This window comes from Mustela nigripes, chromosome 5 (genome assembly GCF_022355385.1).
Source record: "Mustela nigripes isolate SB6536 chromosome 5, MUSNIG.SB6536, whole genome shotgun sequence".
NCBI lineage: Eukaryota > Metazoa > Chordata > Mammalia > Carnivora > Mustelidae > Mustela > Mustela nigripes.
Genome location: NC_081561.1, coordinates 27,339,754 through 27,351,790, shown reverse-complemented (window position 1 = coordinate 27,351,790; position 12,037 = coordinate 27,339,754). Strand labels below are relative to the sequence as shown.

The window sequence follows — 12,037 nt, the reverse complement described above, 5'->3', positions numbered from 1 at the left end:
CGCCGGGAGCCAGGCCACGCCGCTGGGCCGGCAGGCCGGAGGGGGCCGCAGCCCGGACCATGGCGGCGGCACAGTTCCGGTTAGGCAGCGGCGGTGGCGGCGCCGCGCCGAGGGGCGGCGCGTGGCCCTGGGTTAGGCGGCGGCAGCGCCGGAGTGGGGCGGCGGGAGCTGCGTGCTGTGCTGCGCCAGAGGGGGAAGAAGATAAAAAGAAGCCATTAAAGAAGTTTGCCTCCACGCGTGTCTCCGTGTCGTTCTTGCTGGCGAGAGCGACAATGACCTGAGCCAAAGGCAGACCAACTGAGCCACCCTGGTGCCCCTAGAATTTTCTTAATAACATTTTCTTTTCTCTAGCTTACTTTATTGGAAAAATACAGTATAATACACATAACATAAAATATGTGTTAATCAATTGTTTATGTTTTAGTAAGGCTTCTAGTCAACAGTAGGCTATTAGTATTTAAGCTTTTGGGGAGACAAATTACACAGATTTTTGACTGTGAGGGATGTCAGTGCCCCTAATCCCCACGTTGTTCAAGGGTCAACTATACAGCATTCCCCATCTATTATAACTTTGTTGTCTCCAAGGAAACTGAGTCCACTTCACATTCTGGAGCTACTGTTGACCCCTGTACTCATCCTGCTTTGTTGCATGCTTAATAACACTCCTCTGCATTTAGCTTTTTACTCTGCTCCTTCTGACAATTCCACACTCCCCCAACACTATGATGACTCTTCCTTAGTTTGGTACAAAGCTCCTTAGTCCCTCTAGTGTATAGTCTCTCTTGTTGCAATGAGTTGATAAAAGTGATTTGTGAGCCTAAAAGTATGCTCCTGATGCTCTTTTGTTGACTTGGCTAGGATGTATGTGACTCTCCACACACTGCTCTCTTGTTCTGAACATGCTCGCAGTCCTATTCTCATTATTCTATTCCCACTCATGACCCATCATTTAAGTAGTTCTTCCATCTCTACTCAAAGTAACTTACCAGGCAAAAACTCAGTCCCACTAACACCAATACCCACCACAACTGCAGACAGAGAGATGAGGACAATGTCCCAGAGCTGCAAATATCCACTTAGCTTAGCCCCATGTTGACATTAGGCTCATGGTAACTGTGTTCGTGTCTGTGGTAACTGAGCCTATTTTATGTGAGGTGGTACTGCTTCCAGGAGTGGTGGTTGGCTCCTGGGTAGATCTCATCCCAGTGTTCCTGGTATTTGGAACAGAGCTGGTAGATGGTGCTCCAGTAGTGGATGTGTCCAGGACAGAGGTATTTGTGGCCATCTTAAGGACACTATTCCTGTTATCTGGAGGTGTGGAATCTATTGCTGAGGTCATGGTGACAGAGATGGGAGTCGCTGGTCTGGTTCCAGTGGTTCTGGTGCCTAGGAAACAGATCACATGATATGAAGCATTTGTAGTGACAATAAGTGAAAAAGAGCAGGTGTACTTAGAGCAGAGGGATTAATCTAACATTCTAATGGTGGTGGTGGTTTGAGAAGAGCTGTTGTGGTGGGAGGAGATATGGTGGAAAGGGATTCACCTGAAATCATAAGGGCCTTAGAGGAGAAGTGAGTGTCCTAGAGACAAGTGTCCATTGGTGGTGCTGGTGATGGTCCAGGCTAAGATTGAAGAAATGTGACTGAGATGGTGCAGGAGAAGAGTTATTCAATTTTAAAAGTGATCACCCAAATAGGGAGAGTGTGCTGGATAAAAGAAATAGGGTCTGATATGTTTGTGATGTACTCAATGGGCACAAGGACATTGCTAGAGGAAGGGATGATGGGATCAGATTTACTCAGGGGTGAGGCAGTGGCCATGGCTGGGAGCACAAGTGACATAAGCTAATACAATCATCGTGATCAACAAAGGCGAGGTGAGTGTGTTTGGAGCATATGTGGACGAACCTAACCTTAAGGAGGAGGCTGACCCTAGGGAAGGAGAGGCTGGACTCAGAACAAGGTAGGAGGACCATAGAGCAGGTGGCATCAGCAGCAAGGGTTGTGCTCATACTGGAGTGGTTACACTGATGCAAGAATTGTGTCAGTCACTGGAACACACTGGTGGCTCAGGACAAAGTGGGTAGAGTCACATCCAACATGAGTGCTGATGGCAAGTGCAGAGGTAGTTTTATTCAGAGCAAGTGCCAGAGATGAAAAAATCATTGTTTGGTCTTAAGCAAACTTGGAGCAAGGGTTGGTAAAGGTCATCAGATGGTAAATTTTTAAGCTATTTGGGTCACAAAATCTCTGTCACAAGTATGCAAATTAGCTGGAAAGCAGCTACAGACCTAAAGGAGTACGTGTGGCTGTGTTCCAATAATACCTCATTTGGGAAAACAGATAACAGGCCAGATTTGGCCCATGCAGTCCCTGGACCAGGGCTCAATATATTAAATATGGGATGGCAGTGTCACAGGTCGTGGATGGAACAGAGTTGATTGTGCTTGGCACAGAAATGAAAATGACAGAATCTGACAAATTAGGGTGTTTGTCACAGAGTTTAGGTTTGTTCCCTCTAGGTGGAAGTGATGGAATATAATTAAACCATGTGTGGCAGGGGGATACTTGTAAAGAAGTGTTTCTGATTGGGTTGGAAATGACAGACACTGAATAAAAGAAAGTGAGACCAGAGTAGAAAAATAAATAGGATTCGGTAAGAGAGAACAGAAGTATATCTAACAAGAGTGATGGCTTGACTAGAATCTAGAGTAGAAATGACAGAAACAAACAGAAAGGTGACAGTTAACATTGGAGGTGAACACGTGTGCTTAAAGAAGACATGGCGGTCAGTACCTGATACAGCTCTGTTGGTGATGGACTGAGTAGAAAAGTCAATGCCTTAATGGGCACCAAGGTGGCAGAAGAAACATTGAAAGGTCCAGAGACCCTGGTGGAGACTGTGGGGACCCCAGAGGTGGGTGATGAGGCAAAAGTGAAATATGTGATGACTTCTGAGGCTGTGGTGGGTCCAGAAGGTGAGGTGGAAGCTTTGGTGTCCCTAGAACCTGTGGAAGTAAATATGGTGGGTCCAGATGCCGAAAAGGAAACTATGGTGCCCTTAGAAGATGTGGTTGAGACAGTCAGGGTCTCTGCAGAAGTTGGAATTATTGTGGTCACAGATTCTCCAAGTGTCACAAAGATTTTAGTAGATTCTGTCATTGCCTCAGAGACTATGGTCAAAGCTACAGTGCTGTCAGAGAGACCAGTCGAGGTCTTAGTGGTCTCAGCAGTGGTGGTAGATGCCATGGTAGTCTAAAAATTGTTTTCTTAGAGACTTTGGTGAGTCCTCATGTAATTGTGGAGGCCATGGTGGTCTCAGAGACCTTGGTAGAGGCCCCAGAGGCCTCAAAGTCTGAGGTAGAGGCTATCATTGGCACAGATGCTGGATCTGAGGGCCTCAGAAGCTGTTTCAGAGACTAGGATGGTTGAAGAACTTACAGTTATTTCAGAGGCTATGCTGAAGGCTATGGTTAAAATAGACCTTGTGATGGAGGATATAATTATCTCAGAAGCTGTGCTGGGTGGCTGCAGTGATGAGTATGGTGGGTACAGATGTTATGGAAGAACCTAGAATGATCTCAAAAGCCCCAGTGGAGACAACAGTTATCTCAGCAGTGATGGTGGAGACCATGGTGGTCTCAGAGGCTGTTGTGTTCTTAGAGCCTGTGATAGAAGGAAGGATGAGATGTGAGGAGCAGAGATATTATTGTGGAAGATGTGGTGGTCTCAGAGACCATGCTGAAGGCCACAGTGGACTCAGTGGCTGTAGTAGAGACTGCCATAGGTGGAGATGCTGTGGTGGAGAATCTGGTGGAATTAGAGGGTGAGAGGGATCATGGTGGAGTTAGAATCTTTGGTGGTCTCAGAGGCTGTGGTGGCTTCAGAGGCTATGGTGAAGAATGTGGTGGGCACAGATGCTATGGTGGCTTTAGCAGGTCTTTCAGCAGTTGTGGAAGGCGCAGACTCTACAGCTGTGACAGAGGCTTTAGTAGAAAACCTGAGGTTTAGCAGAAACTCTGGGGCTGTGGTAGCAGCCAGAGTGCTCTCTGAAACTTCAGTAGAAGCAAAGTGTTCTCAGCATTGGTGGTCAAGGCCATGATGGTATTATTAGAGGCTCTTGTGATCTTAGAGCTTATTTGGGGTATGGTCATGGACCCAGGCATTATTATGGAAGATATGGAATGGTGGTCTCGGAGACTACGATGAAGAGCACAGTGGATTCAGAAACTGGGGTCTCAGAGACAGTATTGGAGAAAGTGGTCGACACAGAGATTGTAGTGGCAGGTGTGATGATCTCAGGGGCTGTAGTAGAAGCTATGGTGGTGTCCAATCTTATGGAGCAGAGAAGGAGGCCACTGTAGGTGTCCAATCTTATGGAGCAGAGAAGGAGGCCACTGTAGGCACAGATATTAATGTGGATGGCATGGTGATCTCAGAGCCTTTAGTGGACACAGATTCTTTTTTTTGGTTATAAATATATTTTTAAATTTCTTTTCAGCATAACAGTATTCATTGTTTTTGCACCACATCCAGTGCTCCATGCAATACGTGCCCTCCCTAATACCCACCACCTGGTTCCCCCAACCTCCCACCCCGCACCCCTTCAAAACCCTCAGGTTGTTTTTCAGAGTCCATAGTTTCTCATGGCTCACCTCCCCTTCCAATTTCCCTCAACTCCCTTCTCCTCTCCATCTCCCCATGTCCTCCATGTTATTTGCTATGCTCCACAAATAAGTGAAACCATATGATAATTGACTCTCTCTGCTTGACAGTGGACACAGATTCTGCAGTGGTATTTGAAGCTGCAGTGAAATCTATGGTGACCCTAGGATCTATGACCTGTGACCTCTGATTTCAGAGGTCAAAATGAAGACTATGGTGGGTATAAATGTCATCATGAAGGAAGTGGTGCTCTCAGAGGCTGGGGTGGACACAGGTGTTGGGGTGGTCTCGGCAGTTATTGGGGGTGACTGAGGAGGGCACAGACTTAGCAATTGTCACAATGGCTTTAGTAGAAACTGTAGTGGTACAAGAGGCTGTGTTAGAGGTCATGGTAGGTACAGATGCTGCAGTGGAGGGTGTGGTGGTCTCAGAGGCTGTGGTGATGATTGTAGTGGTCTCAGAAGCTGTAAAGAGACCGAGATGGTCTGAGTTGCTCTCGGGCCTATGGAGGAGTCCATTGTGGAGACACAGTCTGTGGTAGCCCCTGAGGCTGTGGTGGCTCAGTAGTGCTCCCAGAAGCTGTGAGCAAGGACATGGAGGGCTCAAAGTCTGTGGTGGGCCCAGGAGCTATAGTCCTCCCTAAAGTACATTAATTTTTACCCAGGAATAACACTCACTTTTGCACTTCTTTTAAAGATTTTTTTTTTTAAAGTAATCTCTATGCCAGTGTGGGGCTCGAACTCACAACCCTGAAATCAAGAGTCACATACTTGGGGCACCTGGGTGGCTTAGTTGGTTAAGCATCTGACTTCAGGTAATGATCCCAGGGTCCTGAGATTGAACCCTGTATGGGCTCCTCATTCAGCAGGGAGTCTGCTTCTTTCTCTCCTTCTGCCCCTCCCCCTGCTTGTGCTCTCTCCCATATAAATAAATAAAATATTTTTTAAAAGTTGCACACTTCACTGACTGCTGTACTGAGTAAGCCAACCAGGCACCTCCACTTGTGCACTTTTTATATTTTATTAGGAGCCTTGCACATATCTGTCATTCTTGTTTCTGTTGAGACAGCAGAACTATGGTACCCAGATTGTAGTTAACCCTGCATGTGGACACATGTGCCTTATAGGATGCAGCTCTGGTAGTTCTCTCCTCTTCCTTTTTTTTTTTTCCTTTTTATGTGGATTGTCAGAGGCAGGCCCCTGGCCAGGGCGGCCTCTGCCATTAAAAGATGGCGCCTGGCTAGTTGCCAGGTTAGGATTGCCTCGTGAGACTAAGCAGACCGCCAAAGAGGAAGTAAACAGCATTGGTTGCTAGCTAAGTTGTTCGTTTAGGTGCACAGCCTGATTCGCTCCCTCCTGTACCCTGCTCGCTGATTGGTCATGTAAGCGTATATAAGTGTGTAGACTTGCGGAAATAAAGAGAGAGAAGATGCATCCGAACCAGGGTTCTTGTCGTCCTTGCGGGGCGAGGGCGATAGTGGATGCCATGGGTATGACTGCTGACTCAACTGTGCTGTTGAATGAATGAATTATTTGGGCAATCACTTCTGTGTTTTCTTCTTTCCTCAAGAATTTTACTAATCAGGGTCCTCAGTTTTGGGGGTGGTTTGTAGGGGTTTTTTGTCACTCTATTTGCCTAGGTGAATTTTTCTATTTAACACATGCTAAGGAAGCAACACAAATAGAAACTGCATATCCTCTCTAACACTAAGGATTGTTGGAGCTCAGATGACAGAGAAATATTGTTGTCTGAAAACACAGAGTTCATGTGGACAGATCTCCCCAGCAGCATTCCCTTAGCTAGATGGAAATAAGGAGGAGATCACACCAAAATAAAAGGGCACTTGAGCAGAGACACTCAAGTGCAAATCCCCCCTTCACTTTTTGGGCCTTGCAGCATACTGTCCCTGCCTGAGGAGAGCCTATGTGTTTTTATCATGGAATGAAGGCGATCAGGTTGTGAATTTTGGATGAGGCCACATGTTGCAGGCTTTCTTTAAGCAATCAAGGTCAGAACTGATGTGTTAGGCAGTTAGTAAAAGTTATCTCAGTAAAGAGACACAGGGAAATGATAGGGGAAGATCCTTGGGATGATGTCTTTCTTTCCTTTATTTAGTTTTTAGTATAAAGGGCTAGATCAAGTAGTAGTAGTGAGAATGGAAGTAGAGAAGAATCTAGGGGACTGATCTAAGTTCTCTCTGACAGGCATTTTCTGTGTTCTGTACTTCTCATTCGTTCTTACAAAAACATTCTTTAAGAAGCTTCTATAAGGGGGTGCTTGGGTGGCTCAGTGGGTTAAAGCCTCTGCCTTTGGCTCAGGTCATGATCCCGGGGTCCTGGGATTGAGCCCCGAATCAGGCTCTCTGCTCAGCAGGGAGCCTGCTTTCTCCTCTCTCTCTCTCTCTCTGCCTGCCTCTCTGCCTACTTGTAATCTCTGTCTGTCAAATAAATAAATAAAATCTTTTTCTAAAAAAAGAAGCTTCTATAAGGTATGTGGTATTCCAGATATGGTACAGAGTGGTAAAATACAGGTATGAAGCTTCTATTCAAGTAAGGAAGAAAGACGATGAGTACGTAAATATAACCTCAGAAACAAACAAACAAAAATCTATGAATCACTCTTTCAGGGCCCAAAGGGCCTTTATCTTGCCCTTCATGTGAAGGAAAGACTGTGGAAGCATGGCTCAAAAGAGAAAAGAACATCTTATCAAATCATAGACACACCTGAAAACTGTTTGTTTTTTTTAAGATTTTATTTATTTGACAGACAGAGATCACAAGTAGGCAGAGGGGCAGGCAGAGAGAGAGGAAGGGAAGCAGACTGCCTGCTGAGCAGAGAGCCCGATGCAGGGCTCGATCCCAGGACCCTGGGATTATAACCTGAGCTGAAGACAGAGGCTTTAACCCATGAGCCACCCAGGTGCCCCTGTTTGTTTGTTTTAATGGAAGCCAGATTATGACAGTGCCACTTCTGAGTATGGAAAAACAAGGCTTCTGAGCAACGGGCATAATGTTGAAGGACATGCAGAAACTACCAACTGATGGGGGCACCTGGGTTGCTCAGTTGGTTAAATGTCCAACTCTTGGCTTCAGCTGAAGCCATGATCTCATGGGTCATGAAAGCAAGTCCTATGTTGGTCTCCTTGTTCAGTGAGGAGTCTGCTTGAATATTCTCTCCTCTACCCTCCCCCCACTCAAGAAAACAGCACTCCCAACACAGCAGTTGGAGGCACTGGGACACAGCAGGCACTGAAACTAGCTGGAAAGCTCATGGAAAATGTAGATCTGGAAAAGACTGCACAATTCTATTAACAGCCAACATGTTTGAAAATGAGGACCACTTGAAAATGAGGCAGTTGAATGCTTAGAGAATGCCTTAGGGAAAGCCTCTAGACTACCGGCACAAGAACTGATCAGGCAAGACTCTATTCAGAAAGAAAAAGCATTTATAAGTACATTAAGATTTATTCAACTCATTATAAGAAAACAGTTGTTCAAGTCTTAGTTCACCTATTCAGAAATGACTACATGGCTACAGGAAGCTACCTCAGGGAGAGGTCTAGCACACCAGAAGCCCATGGAGGTTACAGCTGTGCTGCCCTAAAACAGCTTCTGGAAGGGTTTTACCAGCAAGACCAAGCAGTATCCTCAGCGGTCTGCCCCTGTGTTTCAAGTACCTGGACAGCAATGATGCAAACCAGGGCCTTAGTGTGGTGATTCCAGGCGGGAAATCAGGTAGAAGGCACTAGCAATGGTTGTGCAATGATGCACATGTAATTAATGCCACTGAATTGTACACTTAAAAATGGTTAAAATGGTAAATTTTATGTTCTGCATATTTTACCACAATAAAATTTTTGAGGGGAAAAAAAGGGAGGAGGAAGAGGAAATCAATGACCACACCACAGGCTAAGCCTGATGGTGGACCCACCACAGAGCGGATGAAGAGGAAGGGGCATATTCAGAAAACTCTGCTAGTATTCTACTTTGCAAAAAAGAAAAGCAAAAATTCTGATATGCCATTTCATGGACTTGGAGCATGTTGAAGAACATTCCATACTTGACTGCAGCTGTGGCTGGCAATGCTAATAAAGACTGTGATTTTTAGTTGGCAATGTCCCAAATCACCAGTCTGCACCCGTTACCTTTGAAACCTCTTTTCTTACAATAAGCGCTTTCTGGAGACACAGCAGGAGTTAACAGCAAATGTGCTATCATGTCTTAATGCAGTTGATTTTAAAATTTGCAAGTCAAATGCTAGATAAATTATGTTCTGAGAAACTAGTGTTATAGGCGTGAATTATTCTCTCTTAGGCTTGTGTAATTTGCTGTTAGAGAATTTTTCATGTTATTTAATAATTGCTGCTAAAGTTAAGTTAACTGATAAGATCAGAATTTTAAAAATTTGCTTTGTTTTGAAAAGGATAGTCATTCCACATGATATTGGATACATAAAAATTATTAAATCTTTTCAGAGGCAAAATTGGGACAAGAAGCTATTTTGAATCTTGCAATATTATTTAGCCTAATAAAAGATGTATTTGAGGTCTTTTGTTAAGAATCTATGAATAGCAATGTAATATGAATGTGATATTTAATTCTGTAGGTGGAAATACCAGGAGAAAAAACTAAAAGTTGGGAGTTGTTGCCTCCGAACAGCAAGTATCAGATGTGAAAAGGAGGGGTGCATCAGAGATGCTTATTTTTTTGTCATGAGCCTGTAGGACTGTTGGAATTTTAAAACTATTTATATGAGTTACTCTGATAAATGCTGCAAAGGAAATATATACTCAGTGAGTAGAAGATGAGAAAATGGAGATAGCAATTATAGGGAATTATTTCAAAAAAACTTGGCAATGATAGAGGGCAAAGCTAGGAAAGATACAGGCTTGTTAAGATGGATGCTGGAAGAGCAGAGCTTTTCAAATGGCCCCTGGGATCTTGCTAAAATGACTGGGAGTTTGTTAAAATCCAGATCCCAGCCTCTACCCCAAACTTACTGACACAGGAACCCCAAGGGACAAGGGACAAAATCTGCATTGTAGAAATAATCTTATATGTATACAATGAAATATTTTTCAGCCATAATAAAAAAGGCTATCCTGCCATTTGTGACAACATGTGAACCTTAAAGGCATTATGCTAAGTGCAGCAAGTCAAACAGAGAAAGGCAAATACTGTTATGATCTCGCTTATATGTAGAAGCCATAACAAAACAGCTTTGGATACAGAGAACAGATTGGTGGTTACCAGAGGCAGGGGGTGGGTTGGGCAAAATGAGTAAAAGGAATCACAAGGTACAACTTCCAGTTATAATCCTGGGGATGTAATGTACAGCATGGTGACCATAGTTAATAATACTGTGTCATATATTGCAAAGTTGCAAAGAGCGTAGGTCTTAAAAGTCCTCACCACATACATGCAAAAATTGTAATTATACTTGATGATTATTATACATGTAATTATACATGGATGTAACTAGACTTACTGTGGTGATCAGGTCTCAATACATACAAATATCTAATCATTTTGTTTTACACCTGAAACTAATATAATGTTGTATATCAATTGTACCTCAATAAAAAATAAATAATTGTTAATAAGCAGATAAATAGAAAAATAGAATCTCTTCCAGGTGATTCTTGTGCACACTGTTTCTAGAGCTTGTTTGGATGCTGATGGGAAGGAGAAGGAGAAGTACACAGTGTGTGGGTTGGGGAGAGAAACCTACTGAAAGGCAGAAAGTGTGGGATGGGAACCAGAGCCCAGGTTAGAGGGAAAGAGTAAAGGTAAAGGGGGAGCAGAGAGGGAGAGAATGGGTGGAGATGAGGGAAACTATAGAGGTCTGATGGTGGGAAGCTGAGGCAGTGCCTGCTAGCATTTTTGCACACTACCAACTCTTTTGTATGTGTTATTCCTTGTGTGACATCTGCCTTTCCCAGTGGACTCTGAGATCCTTAAAGGCAGGATGTGTTGCTGCTTTGTTCACTGATTTATCTTCAGATCTAACATGGAGGAAATGTTCCAAAAATGTTTGCTGGACAAATACATGCGTGTTGTGATGTGATATCCAAGTGACGATGTTATGGGAAAAATAAGCCTGGAAATACAGGACTGGATTTCAGAGCAAAGACAGGCTAGAGATGAGTCTGGAAGTCATCTGCAGTAATAATGGTTCAAGCTGAAGGGGTTCACAGAGAGGGAGGAGGAAGAGAATAGAATGTGCAAGACAACTGTCTCCAAGAGACAGTCATTGGGCGGGATCAGAAGGAGGGCACAACAAACAAATATCAAAGGAAAAAGAAAAAACACCACCCAAAGTCCTTTTGTTCATTCAAACCAGGCCTGTTTCTTTATTTTTATTTTATTTTTTTATGTTTAAATTTAGTTAATTAACATATACTATATTATTAGTTTATTATTTTCCAAGATAGAAGCCAGTGATTCATCAGTTTTATATAATACCCAGTGCTCATTATATCACGTGCCTTCCTTAATGTTCATCACTCAGTTATCCCATCTCCCACCACTCCCCTCCAGCAACCCTCAGTTTGTTTCCTGTGATTAAGAGTCTCCATCTTGTTTTATTTTTCCTTCTCTTCCACTATGATCCTCTATTTTGTTTCTTAAATTCCACATATGAGTGAGATCATATTTCATTGATTGACTTTCTCTGATTGAGTTACTTCACTCAGCTTAATACACTCTAGTTCCAGCCAGGTCATTGCAAATGGCAAGATTTCATTTTTTGATGGCTGAGTAGTATTCCATTGTGTGTGTGTGTGTATATATATATACACTATATTTATCCATTCTTCTGGGGTATCCATTCATCTGGGCTCTTTCCATAATTTGGCTATTGTGGACATTGCCGCTATAAACAGTGGGGGTCAGGTGCCCCTTCGGATCACTACATTTGTATCTTTGGGGTAAATACCCAATAGTGCAATTGCTGGGATAGGGTACACTATTCTCAGCTTTTTGAGGAACCTCCATACTGTTTTCCTGAGTGGTTGCACCAGCTTGCATTCCCACCAACAGTGTAGTATGTTTCCCCTTTCTTTGTGTGCTCGCCAACACCTGTCATTTTCTGACTTATTGATTTTAGCCATTCTGTCTGGTGTGAGGTGGTATCTCATTGTGGTTTTGATTTGTATTTCCTTGATACTGAAGGATGTTGAGCATTTTTTCATGTATCTATTGGCCATCTGGATGTCTTTGGAGAAATGTCTGTTCATGTCTTCTGCCCGTTCCTTGACTAGATTATTTGTCCTTTGGGTGTTGAGTTTGCGAAGTGCTTTATAGATCTTAGATACTAGCCCTTTATCTGATACATAATTTGCAAATATCTTGTCCCATTTTGTTGGTTGTCT

At 43.6% G+C, this 12,037-nt stretch overlaps 1 protein-coding gene and 1 pseudogene across 1 annotated transcript in view; one reads left to right on the top strand and one right to left on the bottom strand.

Annotated features, from left to right (window-relative positions):
• The window catches only part of MUC21 (mucin 21, cell surface associated), a 14,371-nt gene extending 12,550 nt beyond the window's left edge, over positions 1-1,821 (bottom strand). The window contains 2 exon segments of the mRNA XM_059401519.1: positions 59-180; positions 1,800-1,821. Coding sequence (XP_059257502.1) covers positions 59-180; positions 1,800-1,821 — 144 coding nt within the window.
• Positions 1,822-2,845: 1,024 nt separating this feature from the next.
• On the top strand, positions 2,846-8,413 carry LOC132018562 (gamma-soluble NSF attachment protein-like; annotated as a pseudogene).
• The last annotated feature ends 3,624 nt before the right edge of the window (positions 8,414-12,037 follow it).